The sequence below is a fragment of the Protopterus annectens genome, chromosome 5.part0 (assembly GCF_019279795.1).
Source record: "Protopterus annectens isolate FY-2018-M chromosome 5.part0, PAN1.0, whole genome shotgun sequence".
NCBI classification, from domain to species: Eukaryota; Metazoa; Chordata; order Ceratodontiformes; family Protopteridae; genus Protopterus; species Protopterus annectens.
Genome location: NC_056735.1, coordinates 650920655 through 650937767, shown reverse-complemented (window position 1 = coordinate 650937767; position 17113 = coordinate 650920655). Strand labels below are relative to the sequence as shown.

Genomic DNA, 17113 nt, shown 5'->3' with positions numbered 1-17113 from the left:
GCCTAGGTTAGCTTTTTAGATGTCATCATAACAATGGATGTTGAGATGAGAAGAAATGTTTTAAAATGTCTAAAAATGTTTGAAGACAATGATCTCCATTATTCAAGTTATCACCCTAGTTTTATGAAACAAAATATTTACAGGGGACAATTGATTCATATTAGTCATATCACTACGGAGGATGAAGTGTTTATGAAGGAGGTAGAGTTTATTAGAAAATTATTTTTAGATAGAGATTACCCCTCAGGATAGAGACAACTTGAGATAGAATAATTAAGTTAATACCTTTAATCAAAACAGAAAGTGGTAGTAGTACAGCAGGTAACAAAATATACAGGGGTTCTACAGAGGAATATAGTCCTGCTTTCCCAGTCCCAATGAGTTTAGATGGTTTAGAGATTATGAATACTATCAGGGGCAATTGGAAAATTATAAAAAGTAACAAAGAATTAGTGCAACTAATAGGGGAGGCCCCAAGATTTATTAAAAGTCCATTGATATTAAAATGTTATTAGAATTTAATTCGAATTTTGAATATAAAAAGTTTACAAGATCAGTGGGGACCTTTGCACGTGGTGATTGTAGACAGTGCAGGTTTTTAATCAACACAAGCATGGTTACATTTCCCCATATTAAGTATGCAGTTAGAGTAGATATAATTGCCATAGTTTAGGAATTTTTTATGTAGCCTTATGTAGCTCATGTCCTGGATATTATTTAGGCAAAAGTGTTTGACAACTTAGAATTAGAGTTGGGGAACACATTAAAGCAGTAAGGAATGGTGATACAACAAATGCTTTAGCAAAGCATAAAGTTGAATGTGCCAGTTTTCAAAAGTTACACTTCTTTCACTGGTTTTTGAGCAAATGGAGGAAAGTAGATTTGTTACAGGATTTAATATTGCTCTTGAAGCCAGGGAACTTCATTGGCAAGTCATTTTCAGGGCAGAAAGTTTCCCTGGTTTAAAAAAAGCAGTAAATTTGAAATGTGTTTTGAAAATGAAAACACTATAAAATGTGTTTTTTTTTTTTTATTTCAAAATGTTTTAAGTTTTCAATTAATACGTCTTTAAACTTGGTCATTTAGGTAATAGTTGTTCATTGGTTAATTTGTGTGATGTCTTTAACAAAGCTTTATTTCAACTTGGGAAGTTAAAGTTTGTAAGTTTTTCTGATGAAGTTTCGGTGTGGTTATATTTGTAATAAAAGAAGGAACAAAAGAGCTTAAAGGTAGTTTCTACTGGCTGGATTATAGCTCTTGGTTTGAATTAATTTGGAATTTCATAATTTTGGTGAACCACTCTGGAGGAATGGAAAAGCCATACAAGGTTCTTTTACTTGTCGGTGTTACCTTGTGGTTGAACACAGACACACACGAACACTGTATATGTATGTATGTATATATATATATATATATATATATATATATATATATATATATATATATGATAGAATGATAGATACAGATAGATAAATATATATATAGATACACACACATTTTTATTTTATTTATTTTGACATTTGTTAACAGGGTACATCTGACTGAGCCTTTGTCCATTTTCAGTGGAGTGCCAGGTGGGAAAAGCCCCATACAGAATAATATTAAAAGCAGAGAATAACACAGCAGACACACATGCAGTAGGAATAAAAAATCCCAAAAGAAATCTGCTATGCAGTAAAACAATATGTGAATCGGTAGGCAGTGAGGAAAGCAACAATCAAGTGAAACCTATTCCAGAAATAGAATCAGACTTGTAATGTTTATCAAGAGAACCAAGTAACTGCTTCTAGCACAGATCTAGAATCCACCTCTTTTCAAGAAGCCTAAGTAGTAGCCATTGATTTGGTAAAATAAGCCTCAACATTCTGAAGAGGGCGTTTGCCATAGTTAGAACAGCAAAACTGAACAGCATGAAAAAGCCACAGATACTTGTCCCTTTTTCTTATCATCATAAAAGACGGACAGTTAATTTGATTTCCTAATAACTTCGCTATCTCCAGACACCCAGGCAGTGAAGAATCCCTTCTCCTTTTTTTATGAGTGTCAAGACAGAAAAATAGCGAGTTGAATAGTATAACAGTAAATTCAGAAACAACTTTACGCATAAAGGAAGGATGGGCTCTACGACTCACTCTGTCTTTGTGAAAGATCTAAAAAGTTTGGAGAGACATGAGGGCATGTAACTCAGATAATGGTCTAGAAGTCAGAGACTTCAGAAAGGCTGTCTCCCAGGTTAGAAATTTTAGAGAAGGTCTGTCTTCAGGTTCAAGGGTTAATAGAGTTAACTTTTACAGAACAAAATTCAAGTCCTGTTAAGAAGCCACCTTTTTCTTGATGGGCTGATATGCAAAACTCATTTAAACTGTTTGACTTGAGACAAGGAAAACAGAGGGGAATCCAGTGACAGGATGAAATGGTCGAGAGATGCATCTTTACTGATATGTATGCTAGGCAAGAACTGAGCAATTCATACAGGTAATGGAGTACCAGGGGTTGTCTCCTGGCTTCCATTTTGGCATCAAAAGGAACTTTTTTATTTGACTATGTAAGGTTATCTGTTAGCAGGTTTTCTTGATGAGATTTTGAAAGCTGGAATGAATAAAAACCTGGTGTCCTGTGTGAACAAGTCCAATTTATGAGAAAGTTTTTAACTGCCCCTGGCATTCTGCATGAGAAGGAAGAACCAGTGTTGTCTGGGTCAAAAGGGGGTCAGCAGTAACATTTTTTTAAACATATTTCTGGATATTTTTAAGGACTGTGGAAATCAGAATAAAGGAGGTAAAGATGGAAAGAAACACCCTGATCCAAAGAATTGAGAGTGCATCCGTTTTCCCGGGGCTTTTTGCAGGGTACCCTGGAACTAAATGGCAGAAAATGAAGCTGGTCTACTAGAGGCAGAGAAATTTCTGATGGAATGGGGGGTGAAGAAGTATAAACTTGTGGTTTTTTTTTGGCGAATAACTTTATGCTATCCACATCATAAGGGACAAGTGTTAGCAGAATACAATGTTCTGTTAACTGTCTCTCTCTGCATCTGAAGAATTAATGGCAGGGTCAGCACAGTGATTCTTACAAAGGGGTCACCAGTGGAGTACATACCTTCCTGAAGACAAAGTAGTTGAAGCTGACTAACAACCAAACGTAAAGCAAATGAACATCTGCATGAGAGTACTAATGGCAAGAAAGTTCTGAGTTTTGGCAAGTGCGTAGGTCTCTCTTACATTTGGCACATCCTCTTATGCTACGGGAGGAAACACATGGCATGCACTGAAGGAGGCCAAAGCTTTGCAGAATCTATGTAGACTGGCCAGACATACTGTACCCTTGGTGTCTCATATTGTAATGGCTACAGCAAACAGTTAACTAATGGAGAGCAATAAAGTATACTCTTACATTCTGTATAGATCACAGTTTTTTTTCACTCTGATTTACTTATTTATAAAATAAATTGGGTGGTACTCTACTAAATCAATATTTTGTGTGGATGGGCAACAACTCTTGAAATCTAAAAATCTGAATTTGTGTAAATTTTCACAGTTAAGCAGCTGTTGTAGGCAACTCCACATTCACTGTTACAGCAAGTAAACAGACATCAGATGGCATCTGTATATGGTGCCAATTAGCCTGAAATAATATGCCATTGATAGTCTGATGCAGTTTAAAAAAGTATTTTATGAGTTCCATATGGCAAATGACAGACTCAAAAAGATCCTTTTCTCTAACTAAACGAGAAACATGCACAAATACATAAACTGTGCCACTTCTTAAATGGCATTTATAAGTAACACACTGCATACCATGAGTCTAGATGTCAGTTAGTAAATGTATGCAAAAAGGAATAATAAAGCCTGTACCACATTAAAATTATCTTCCTTTACTGCAGTTACACTGTAATGAAAAAGTGAGATATGACTTGCCAGCTTTTCAAACATCACTATGAGAAATTGTTGTAGTTAAATTAACTGTACATAAGGAGCTGGTTTACACAGCTGCAATGTACAATGACAGCTTAATTTATTCAAGCATTTGATCTTACTATTCAGACAATCAATTACTGGATTTGCTTCTGCTGTGTAGCGACAGGCTAAACAGTTGACTCAAGTTAATGCTTACTTTCAATTTTTCTGCTGACAACATTACATGGAATGTAATGAACTCAGAAAAAATATAACTATAATATGGCATGCTCAAGATTATTTTTCCCTTTTTAGTTCTTGGATCACATTGCAATACTTGTTAATTATAGAGCATGCTTAAATATGATGCTAAGTAAGGGAAAGAAAATCATGGCCATTTCCTTCCTTTTCCTTAGCAGATAGTAATTTATTTAATGCAAAGTTACAATTCTTCTACCCTAAAGGTGATTAAAATTACCTCACGATGAATAACGGCTATTGCCAATGAAAAACATTCAGTTTCATTAATTGTGGTACAACACAAAACTGATAAGAAAAAGTGAATACATTTATATATAGTGCAATGCATTCAATCTTCAAGAGGCACACTGGCACAGTGGTTACCACTACAGCCTAACAGTGCTTAGCTCTCCTATTTGGTTCTTAACTGCAGTGCTTCCATATGTCCAGAATCCACCACAATCAAAACATACACCATAAACTCTAAATTGCCCTCTGGTGTGTGTGTGCGTGTGAGTGTGTGTGTGTGTGTGTGTATAACTATACATATCACATAAGAGGGTATAGGTGTATCTTACAACAAACTGGTATCCTATCCAGGATTAATGTTCTCATCCTTTTGCCTAATGAGTGGTAGGGGTAGACTCTGGCTCTCCCAAACCTCGAAGCATATATAGTAGGCACTGAAGAATTAATTAAATACAGCATTGATACCCAACTCCAGGAAAGATGCAACTGATGTCTTGAACTAGTTGTAAATTCTGGCTGTAAAAGCCTAGATAGGAAGATCTGTGATTGCATACACTGTCATAACACAATCTACAGCCCTTGGGGTTTTGTCACAGTAAACACTCATCCTCTGATTACCCACATAACCTAACTCAGGTACATGGGAGAAATGGAGCCTACCTTGGCAATCAGTGGGTGCAAAGAACAGAAACTAGCCATGGGTGAAATGCCAGTCCACTGCTGGACTTGCTGCTGCAGACATACAGACAGGACCTCGTATCTACAGTCAATATGAAGGACTGCCAATTTAACTGCAGTGTCTGGATTACTGGGAGAAACTGGAACACCCAGCAAAAAAGCCGACTCAAAAAATGATGTGTAGACTCTGCTGAGATGGCACTTCATCAGAAAACTGAACAGCCAAATGGTAAAGTGCTTTGAGGCTGGAGTGCTAACTGCTGCACCAGTGTGCCACACTACAGCCTCACCGAAAACGTATAACAAGAAGACTGGCTATACAGCAGGCTGTACATCCCAACCAACACAGTAGAGAAAGAGACATTAAACTACCACACAAAGCTGTCCATGAACTCACTCTGTAAAATGACTAGATTGCTTTCAAAAACTATGATATAGATCCAGAAAGGCCAAAGGGAATGAGTAGGAACAAAATCCGAAGTCTTACTTTCTCTACTCAAATCCATCTTGCATTCACTTCCAGTTCCCCTTCAGAGTAGTAGCATCCATTTGTATTCATCAGAGAATTAGCTTATACAAAATAACTGTCATTACACAGTCTCAAGAAGAATTGGTGTCTTATGGAGCTTAGCTCTTTTGATAACAAGAAGGCAGATCCTGTGGTATTACACTTTGCTGCATCACAGCAGATCAAAAGCAAACATTGATTATTCCTGAAATATAGTTGCTAGAATTGTAGAAGGTAAGTTGCAAGTGCCAAACTCTGATACCACTGGACTAGGTATGAGGACTGTTTTCTGCTCTCCACTCTCCTCCTCTCCTCCCTCTACCCTCAGCTTCTGAAAAATGCTCCTTTTTTTGTTGTGTATATGAAGTTGTTAGAAATGCTTCCACTCTTACGAAGCATATGAAAACTTTCACAGATGAGCAATTCCTGGGATTTTTTTCATGTACCTAGTCCACTTTCAGCTTCCCTGGTAGAATGTTAAGTGGCTATGCTGGACTACACTATTGGCTCTTGGACATGCTTCCACATCTCCAAACCTACAAGCTAGAGTGCATTTATCACACTGTGGCAGGCATTCCTCAGTCTTCTTCAAAATGCCAAAGCCTGGTTCCTAAATGCTGTCCAAGGCATAGTTAGATTAAAACAGAAAACATCACCACCCAGGTTTGGGAAGCCAGCACTGGCTGCTCAGTCCCAGGCTCCTTCCAGTTACTGCAGTACCAAAGACCACTACTCAAACCTACAGATGCCTGGGCCACTATCAAGGTTTCATAACTCAGCACTATACAGCCAGTTCCTTCTTCTCCAACTTTTGAAACATTTACAAAAAAGTTAAAACTAAAGTGACGCTTACCTCCGTGAAGGGAAACTATAATATCAACTGATGAGCCTGCTTCACAACTACTGTTACTTGGTTTTACTCTGTATTTCTCTGGAGCAGTTGTTCTGACCTGCAAGGGAGTAATCACATATAAAATTACATTAACAGCAATAACGAATTATACAAATATACGTAGACAGTGCAGGTAAGAATGCAGTACTCAAACATAAAAAAGTAAGACTGGCAGTTCTTTAGCATGCCCTGATACTACTGTATATGAATAAAAAGCCTTGCCTTTACTTTTGGTTGGGTATCTTACAATGTTACAGATTCTACCACTGCCCTCACTTCTCAACACCACAGTATTCTTTACCACTGTATCAGTATTTTTTGTTTTTTGCTTCTGAAGACTAACACCACTTCAACCATTACAGAATATTTGACCTCAGCTATACAATGAAACATGAAGTAGTCAATAGCAGGACTCTCTAGGGTCAGTGACCTCATTCAGCTTACAGATATCAATGTCATGAAATCTCTGCTGGTAAGACTTACACAAATAAAAAAAATAATTATCCCAGTAGGTAAAATAAACAGGACCAAACAACATTGTTTAAGAAGATATGGAAAACCATATACAGCTACAACAGGTATCTGACCATTAACCTACATACATGAGATGAAAAGGACATCCTTCTTTCATCATGAAAAGAACTTAAAAAGCTTATGATGGGTAGTGGAACCTACGCCAGCAGTTTCCACTATTTAACAATATGGACAAAGAAGCCAAGAAAGGCCATTTTAAATCAATGAGGTCAGTAAGTAATTTAAGATGACAGCAAAGCAGCTTATAGGGACTGTCGTGTATAAAGAGTAGTTTTACCAAAAGAATGCCAAAAGTTGTAATTCTCCTGAAAAGACAGCTGGCAATACTTTATCTCACATACTGTGTACAGTTGTGCAAAATCCACCTCTGCAAGACAAGAAAATGAAAATGATCCAAAATAGGGGAATTGACTTGTGTAGGCCTATGCTAGAAGCCACATGAAAAGGGAGAAAAGTATAACAAGTGCACACACAAAAAAGGATGTAGAGGAACAAGGTGGTGCAACAAGAACTCAGAGGTAAAGGGTAGAATTCTGAGTGGTGAACCCAGAGAATGTAATTCTAGAGAAAGTGGGCTTCAAACGTGGAGTCTCAAAAAAGCCAACTGTTACATTATAGAAGTTTCTTTTGTAGTCAAAACACCTTATGGGTGTAAAGCAGCATACAAAGGAATTCTCAAACACACCCAAACACAGAAGAAAGATGCGGAGGAAACATTTGTTTATTCCACCCAACTATTCAGATATATCACTTTTTCAAAAAATGGTTGAACTGGAGTTTAGACAGACAGCAATGATCAAAAACAACCTGGCGCACAATTTATCCAACGAAGAAAGGAAAATACTTTTTGAGTTGTCTAAGAATAAAAACCTCAGAGTTATGAAACCAGATAAAGGTGGAGGAGTGGTAATCATGTCACAAATAGATTATGCTTCAAAGATGCATGAGATACTTAATGACTCCTCCACCTATAATAGGGTTTTCTAAGAATGAGGTAAATAGGGCTTACGTGAGAATAGATTTTTTTCTTTCCGATGCGTTATTCGAGGATAGACTAAGTCAAGCTGAATACAGATACTTAACGGTGAAGGAGCCTATCACACCACAAATTTTCGGCATCCCCAAATTACATAAAAATGTGCAAAACCCACCATTTAGACAGTACAGTTGTGTACACTTACCATGAATGTAGATGTTCGAGTGGATTCACTGTTGCTGTAATCAGCTGTGGGTTATCTGTGCTGTGGTAGCCCTCGGCCGGCCCGAATACCAGAGTCAATGTTTTTCTGCGTCAGCTGCTGTCACCTGTAGACTGACATCAGGTCATCAGTCCTATAAAGCAAGGCAGCTGATGCCATTACATCAGTTTTTCTTGCCCTAACCAAACAGTAGCCCCAGGAGATAAGGCACAGACATGGTGGTGAACAACCACCCCAAGAAGCTTATGTCTCCCAAAAGAAAGAAGATACAAGGGGGAAGGAGGGAGGGAAACCAGGACTGCAACAGTGAATACACTTGAACATTTGCATTTATGGTAAGTGTACACAACTGTACTATGTTCTTCATGTTTCACTGCTGCAGTCATCACCTGTGGGAAGATTCCCAAAATTGAAGAGAGGGGTGGTAAAGAGACTTAGGCAGGGGTAAGGAGGCCCTGCAGTACTGCAGATGCAAACCCTGCCCTAGCCTTGGATAAAAGAGGAAGGTGATAATGCTTTGTAAAGGTATGGACAGAGGTCCAGGTGGCAGCTTCCAAGATGTCCATGGTGGGGACTCCTCTGAGGAATGCTGTGGAAGTGGAGGCTGCTCTAGTGGAATGGGTGCAAACAGACTTAGGGGGAGGTTTCCCATGAAATCTGTAGCAGAAATGGATACAGTGTGACATCCATTTAGAGATAGTCTGTTTGGAGATGGGCATCCCCTCTGCCCCTAAGGCAAAACTGACAAGAAGTTGGTCTGTTTTTCTGAAGGGTTTAGTACGGACCAGGTAGTATCTGAGATGCCTGTGCATATCCAGGGAGTGCAGAATTCCTTCCCCCTTGTTTTGAGGGTTGGGGAAGAAGGTAGGCAGATGAATGGCCTGGTTGAGAGTCACATTAGATATCACATTGGTCATAAAGGGACACCCTGTCTGCATGGAAAATGATGAAGGGCTCAATGGCCATTAGTGCCTGCAGCTCAGAAACTCTTTTGGCTGAAGTGAAAAAGGCAGTCTTCCAAGAGAGGAATTTCAGTTCTGCTGAGAAAGCAGGTTCAAAGAGGGGTAGGATCAGTTTTTCCAGAACAAGGTTAAGGTCCCAGGCTGGCGTGGGAGGCCTTCTGGGAGGCCTAATGTTAGAAACCCCTCTTAGGAATTGCTTAATTAAAGGGTGAGAGAACAAGGGCTGGTCTGTGCCAAAACTGAGCAGAAATGGCTAAAGCATGAATCTTAACCAAAGAGAAAGAGAGGCCACTATTCAGTAATTCTGCTAGATATTCCAGGATGAGAGGGACCGCAAGTAGGGAGGAAATGGCCCCTCTGGCCTGGCACCAGGAGCAGAATCTTTTGCATTTTCCTGCACAATATCTTCTGGTGTTGGCCTTCTGGCCTCTTTAAGAATGTCCAGCACCTGCTTGCTTAGCAGGGGCCCTGCTCTCAACTTGGGAGTATCAGCCATGCTGATAGCTTGAGAGTCTGCAAGTCTGGGTACAGCATCCACCCCCCCCCCCCGCTTGAGTCTAGGGGTTTGGGATCTGTGGAAGCTGCCAGGGCAGATGAGAGGTGAGGCTGCGCAGCAGGGGTACCAATGTTGCATGGGCCAATCTGGAGCAATGAGGATGGCCTTGGGCCCCTCCTTCCTGATCTTGAGGAGTACCTTGGGAAGAGGAGGGAAGGAGGGAGTTCCAAGGGAAGGTTAAGGCATCCACCTTCCATGCTAGGTGGTGAAATTCCCTGGTGCAAAATTACTTTAGCTGATGGATGAGGTGCGAAGCAAACAGATCTACCTCTGGGTTTCCCAACACCAGAGTGATTTTGCAAAACATTTTTCTGTGGAGCTGCCATTCGTGGGGGTCCACAATGTGTCTGCTTAAGTGGTGTGCCAGGGTGTTGTTGATTCCTGGGAGGTTACGGGCTATAAGGTGCAATCCCATGGATGAGGCCGTCAGCCAGAGGTTCACAGCTAGCCTGCACAGGGGGTAAAGATTGTGTTCCTCCCTGTTTGTTGTGATGTACCACATTACTGTGGTATTAGTTGTGACAAGGAGAACTCCTGGCCTGAGATGAGGCCAGAAGGATATCAGCACCTTCTGTACTGCAATCATTTCCTTCTGGCTGATGTGCAAGGGAAGGTGTTGGACATCCCAAAGGCCCTGGGTGCACCTGCTCCCTAGGTGGGCACCGGTTCTTGGCACATACCTCCGCCCACCAGAGCAGCTCTGCCCTTATACAGGGGATCAGAGGGAGAGAGGTCTCCAGAGGTTAAGAATGCTGGCACCAAAGGTTTCTTAGGTACAACTTGAAGTTTCCTAATATGCAGTCTGGCCAGAGGTATCAGAAGGATGCAAGAAGCCATGTATCCCAAGGCTTGCAAGGACTTCTTTTTGCTGTGAGGTGACTTTGGGATGCCAGCTGAGTAAAGTAGAGAGACAAGAATTTCTGCTTCTCTGGGGTTAGGAAGGCCATTTGGGATGCTGTGTCCAGCAAGGCTCCCAGGAAGATGATACTCCTGGAGGGAGTCTGCTTTGATTTCCTCTCACTGATGGTGAATCCCCAGGAAGTGAGAAGGGTTTTGACAAAGAGTAAGTCCTGCAGGAGCTTTTCTTTGCTGTCTGCCTGGATGAGGCAGTCGTCCAGATGGGGATAAATCTGAATGTTTTTCTGTCTGTGGAATGCTATGGCCGGGGCCAAGCATGTGGTGAAAACCCTGGGAGCAGTAGATAAGCCAAAGGGAAGAGCAAATAACTGAAAGTGCTGTGAGCCTACTCTGAAACGTCCAGCATCACTAACTAGGCATTTTTTGTCAGTATAGGCAGCAGCTGCTGCAGAGTTAGCATTCTGAATTTGGGGACCACCAGGAAGGTGTTCAGAATGGATAGATCCAGGATGGGGTGGCCAAGTGCCCTCATTTCTAGGAAGAAGGAATAGCCTGGAAAAAAAGCCTTTGCCTGTTTGATCTGTGGGAACAGGTTCTACTGCCCCCTGGGATATGACGGTTTGGACTTGTTTTAATCCCTATGCCCACTGATTTGGGGGTAGGTCTAGGTACCTTTTGGGAATTGGGAGTTCGTAGAAAGTGAATTTGTATCCCTGAAAAATTTAAGACCCATTGGTCCTTGGTTACAGACAGACAATTTTCTTTGCAGAGGGACAACCTTCCTCCAAGCTTTTGGGAGAAGGGAGGGCAGAGGTGGGTAGGGAGTCACAGAGTTTTTGCCATAGAAGGATGGCTTAGAACTCCCTGCCTTAGAGGTGGATGTGGCCCACTACTTGGGTCTCTGTTGTCCCTGCTGTAGGGAACTGGGTGGCCTGTCCCTACGGGGCTTAGCTTGCCCCTGTCTGCTAGGGGCAGAAAAGAACCAGTGCTTAGAGGGAAAGTTCCTGCTGAATCTAAGTGGTTGAACTTGAAAGAAATCTTTTATTGTTTGCTTGGATTTTGCTTTATTTTCCATTTTCTTAAGCACCTCTTCTGCTTTTTCCCCAATCGGTCTTTGTCCAAAGGTGCATCAATTAACTTTGACTTGACATGATCAGGTAGAGGTTGTTTCTTCAACCATGCATGTCTCCTAATGACTGATCTACACACTGCTGCCTTGCTAGAGGCTTCTAGTGCATCATATCCGCAGTGTAAAGAATGCCTAGTCACTTAACAAGAGGAGTGCAATAAACCTGCTAACTCCTTAGAACTGGCACAGTCAGGAAAAGTAGAAAACTTTTGCTGATATTTTAACATATGGAACTGACAGTTGAGAGCTCTGATGGCTAAGATTGCAGAGGTGTATACTTTTTTTACCCCATCTGTCTAGAGCTCTGGCCACTATCAGAAGGAGTAGGGTTCTTTGCAGAACTAGCCCTGGCTCCTTTGGGGCCCTGTGTAATGATCTCTGGGTCTGCAGCAGGATTTCTGTACAGTAATTTGTGGGTGTCTGGTACTCTCTAATACTGGTCAGGCTTACTGGGAGAAGGAAGAAGGGCATCCGAGGCAAACCTGGATTCAAGAAAAACATCATCCACCCTGTGCTGAGGAAGGTCTAGAAATTCTCTTAGCCTTTTCTTGGACTGAGGGAAGTCCTGAGATTCCCATTGGAAATGCTCCCTGAGGGTATGGAGGGCTTCCCCAAAGGAAAAGTCTTCTGGTGTGGCGGCAGAAGGGATGTATTCCTCTGCATCTGAATCCTCATAAGCAGTAAGAAGTTGTTGATCCTCTTCCAAGTCTGAATAATCTGATTCCTCAGAATCTTGCTCTGTCAATAATTCGGGAGAAGGGAGTCTTTTTCTTTTAGAAGAAGAGGCCTGACTGCCCCTGATAAGGGAAATAAGATCTTCCGCCATCTTAAACATCTGGGCCTGGTGTGGAGGGGCAGGAGGAAGATGGTGGCTAGATGAAGATTTCCTAGGTTTGGCCTGGCTTCTAGGCCTAAGAGAAATCATCGGTCTGAAATTAGCAGTAGTTGAGTGAGAAGACATTGGTTTCTGACTGGAATCGGTAGTGCAAAAGACATCCTCGGAAGCCAGTCTCTGCCTAGCGGCTCCGGACCCAAATGAGGCAGAGACAGCCAAAGTCTCTGAAGATGAAGAAGATTTCTGCAGCATAGACTCCAAAAGGGTCTCAGTAGATGGCTGCATGGCAATCGCATCGGGCATCAGGGGCTGTGAAAGCGCCTCACTGAATTCTGAAGTACTGGCTACCTGTTTAGCAGAGGAGTCATTGGAAGGCTTGGCCTTGTGAGGTCTGTCTCTATCCTTACACTTTTTCGGAGGTTCTGCTGAAGGTTGGCTAACTGACGCCATATGAGAAGATGGAGGATGAAAATAGCTATATACAAAAAGAGCTCTCCGATGAATAGTTCTCACGTTAAAGAAGGCACAGAACCAATAGCGGGCAACATTGTGGTCTGGGCCTAAACAAGTAACACACTAATAATGGAAGTCTCGGTGTGGGTCTTGCTTTCCACAGACGAGACAACTGTTAACTTTTTCGGACATCGGCTTGTGCAAGAGAGAGATCCCAAACAGGGTACTTAGTTTAGACGTTTTCAGCTGTGATCCAAATTCTGGTAACTACCGACTGGCACACTTGCAAACTGCTTCTGCTATGGGCTCCACAGCAAGAAAGAATGATGTGATGGCGTCAGCTGCCTTGCTTTATAACACTGCCTACCTCATGTCAGTCCACAGGTGACAACAGCTGATGCAGAAAAACGCTGACTCTGGTATTCGGGGTGGCTGTGGGGTACCACAGCAGGGATAACCCAGAGGTGATGACTGCAACAGTGAAACATGAAGAACATAGATTGTTTCTGCCAGGGGCTCCAAGACTGAACTCCTGGCAGCACTGGTCGACATGCAGGCAAAACTTACGGTGGGGGTTGCCTATCATGTATTAAAAGATTCTTGGCATTGTCTAGAAATACTAAAGGGATTGTCAGGTGGATCTAGAGTATTCTTTTTTAACAACAGATGTTGTTAATTTGTTCTCTGTCATCCCTCATAGAGAGGGCTTGGAACTGTTCTCTGAAAGTATCAAAGTGCAACAAAATAAAGGGGGACAGGATCAGCTTCTTAGTCGAAGTTATAGAGATGGTTCTCAAAAACAATTTCTTCATTTTTGAAGGGGAGTTATTTCACCAGACAGCAAGAGTAGCGATGGGGGTCAAATGTGCCCCTGTCTTTGCCAATCTAGTGCTCCTCGAGTGGGAGAAAACTTATGTTTCATCCCCTTTTATGGCACAAATAAAACTTTACAATAGGTTTTAGGATGATATACTCATTTTATAGCAAGGCAAAGAAGAAGATGCAATTGAGTTTGTCAAATTTAAATACAAAGATTTACGGTTGAAGTAGTGATAGAACTGAAACTGTTCACAAATCCAATAAATACAACTCCAGAAAAACGCTAGATGCTTTTAATAAAACAACAAAGCTTTCGGATTACAAATCCTTCATCAGTGTTAACATGTCTATACTAGATTCTAAAACCTTTATTAAATAGTCAATTAAACAGTCACATGATAACAGCCAGCCTACAGAAACATAAAATTAATTACAAAATTCACTAAATTGTTTTAAAATTATCAAGGCATATTCCTATATGCATATAAGATACATAAAATTTACAAAACATACTATAAAACTATTTTTCATCTTACTTCCTTCTGTTTTTTTAACTAATATTGGCTTAATAGTCAGTGCATTATTCAATCCTGGTTTCATATCAGCTCTTAGCCTAATTATCCAAGTGTATTCCCTATTCTATAAAGCATTATTCAAGTCCCTACCTCTAATCTGTTTATATACTATATCTATTACTTTAAATTTAAAACTATGTCCATTACCATTTTCTATTATATGCTTACTTAGAGCATTGCTTTCTATTTTCCTGCGTATACTTGACTTATACTCTATAATACGGTCCTTAAGTTTCCTGCTGCTTTTGCCAACATAGAAACACGAACATAGTGTACAAGTTGCCAAGTACACTATATTTTCTGTATTACATGCTGCCGTACAATTAAATACAAAACTTTCTTTAGTTAATGGATGAATAAATAGGGTAGTGTCATTTTTAAGAATATCATCACAGCAAGTACAATTCATACAGGAGAAGGTACCCATTTTAAAACCACTCTGCCTTCCCTTATTCTGCTTTGGAAAATCCTTATAACATAGATTAAGTTTCAAATTTTGAGCATTTTTGTATGCAAAAAAAGGCCTACTGTCCAATAGTTGACGTATTTCTGGCACAGCCATCAAAATGCCCCAATTTTTCTCTATTACCTTCCTTACCTGCTCAGTTCTTAAACTATATGTTGTCAAATATCTTATTACTTCTGTTTTACATACATTCAATGGTGGGCTTTGTTGCCTAGCATTAAACGCCACTATGCTACCATCTTTTCTGGCATCAAGAGTTTCACTTACATATTGGTTTACCATTCTATACGAATAACCTCTTTCTAAGAATTCATTAGCCATATCATCTAGTTGTTCTTCACAAACTTCATCATTAGTGTTCAACCTACTTACCCTTAACATCTGAGATTTTATTATTCCTTTGAATATATGCAGTGGATGCATACTATTCTTATGTACATATCTACTAACCTGTACTTCTTTTTTGTCTACACTAGTCTCAATATTTTTCTTTCTATAGTTACATCCAAAAAGGATATCTTTTCTGGGGAGCAAGCTATTTTAAACCGAAAAAAAGATGTAGTACTCTCTAAATGACATACAAAATTTCAGCGTTTCCTCCCTGCCTTTACACATCAAAAAACAATCTACAAAAATGCTGATGCCATTTAATGTTAGCAGGGACAATAAATGTAGAAATATATTTTCCAGAATTTTTATTTTTATATTATATATATTTAATTGCTTTGTCGAAGCACAAGGTTATGGCTGAATATGTTGTATTTTAGATAAAACAGAAACAGGTATTTGAAATGTTTATAACTTTAAATGTTTTTTGGTTGATGTCAGAACAATGTGACTTAAATATGGGTCATGATTGGTTATCCATGGTGACATCATAATATATAAAAGGATATTTTACATTTTATTTAAATGACTCTGATGAAGCCTTCAGGCTGAAAAGGCGAAAGCGCTTAGTCATTTGAACGTTTTGGTTCATTAAAGTTGGTTCCGGTTTTATCCTGGTATTTGGATATTTCTTTTATGTTTATATTTTAGTATTTTCTTGCCTTTGGCTAGTTTCATTTTATTTTTACAGAAGACAGACGGTGCGACATAATGACCTTCAATGAGGAGGTACTATGCAACTCAAAATAAGAAAGTTACTTACCAATGAGAACTGTGTTTACTAAAGTGAAACTAAATGCTTCAGTTCAAGATTCAAATAAAGAGAAATGCATGAGTTGCACTTCAAAAACAAAAGTAACTCCCTCAAAGTCTACTTCTGTTAAAAACAGGGATAACAGTAAGTCTTCCACAACACCATACAGTTCATTAAAGATTTTTATTATGCTTTATGATGCTCCAATCTTTTCTTACCTCCAAATTCTGTCATAGGTGGTAGAGTAGTAACGTTACACTGCTGAAAGTCTCTCTAGCAGCACCTCCAATCTCTAAATAAATAAATACAAAATGTAGTGGCCTGCATCTGGTGCCTGGACTAGCAAGACCATCTGCATAACCCACAGTGTAACACCTTGAAGGAGGTATGCTCATCAGCTACTAATTAGCCTAGAATTTCCTGGATCTATCATTTCTGACCCACAACTTGGGAACAAACTCTTGGCAATCACCCAGGTTCCTCAGTTATCAAACTTCCTTATTCTTCTTTCAGCTTTTCCCAGTTAAGGGTCGCCACAGCAGATCACTTGTCCGCTCATGATTGGCACTGAAGTTTTTACAGTGTTGAGTTGCCCGCCCGGCGCCCGACCTTCCACAAAAGGCACATAGAAGCATGCACTCACGCCTAGGACCAATTTAGAGTATCCACTACACCTACAGCATGTCTCTGGGATGTGGGAGGAAACCGGAGCACCCGGAGGAAGCCCACACGACCACAGGGAGGACATGCAGACTCCGCACAGAAGGCTCCCCAGCCGAGGATCAAACCAGAGAACTTCTTGCTCTGAGGTGGTTACGCTAACCGTTGCACCACTGTTGCCGCCCTCAAGCTACACTAAACTAGTATATGAACCCATAGCATCAATACACATGTGAACAAGACGGGAAGATATATGTATGTCTCCCAAATATGCAACGAAATCTAGAAGATTTAGGATTTTTGCTTGGAAATGTTTACATAGATATTTTTATACCCCAAGTAAACTCCAGAGAATTTTTCCTCAGGTAGACAACAAATGTTGGAGGTGTGATGAGGAATAAAGAAGTACTTGGGAACATACCGAGTGTGGTGGGTTGGGGGACTTAAAGTAATCCCACTGCCG

The 17113-nt window shown here is 40.4% G+C and overlaps 1 protein-coding gene across 1 annotated transcript in view; it reads right to left on the bottom strand.

The window, feature by feature from the left end:
• Window positions 1-17113, bottom strand: part of MOSPD2 (motile sperm domain containing 2) — a 980078-nt gene that overhangs the window by 228499 nt on the left and 734466 nt on the right. The window contains exon 10 of the mRNA XM_044071848.1: window positions 6425-6521. Within this exon, the coding sequence (XP_043927783.1) occupies window positions 6425-6521 (97 nt within the window). The remainder of the gene's footprint in view (window positions 1-6424; window positions 6522-17113) is intronic.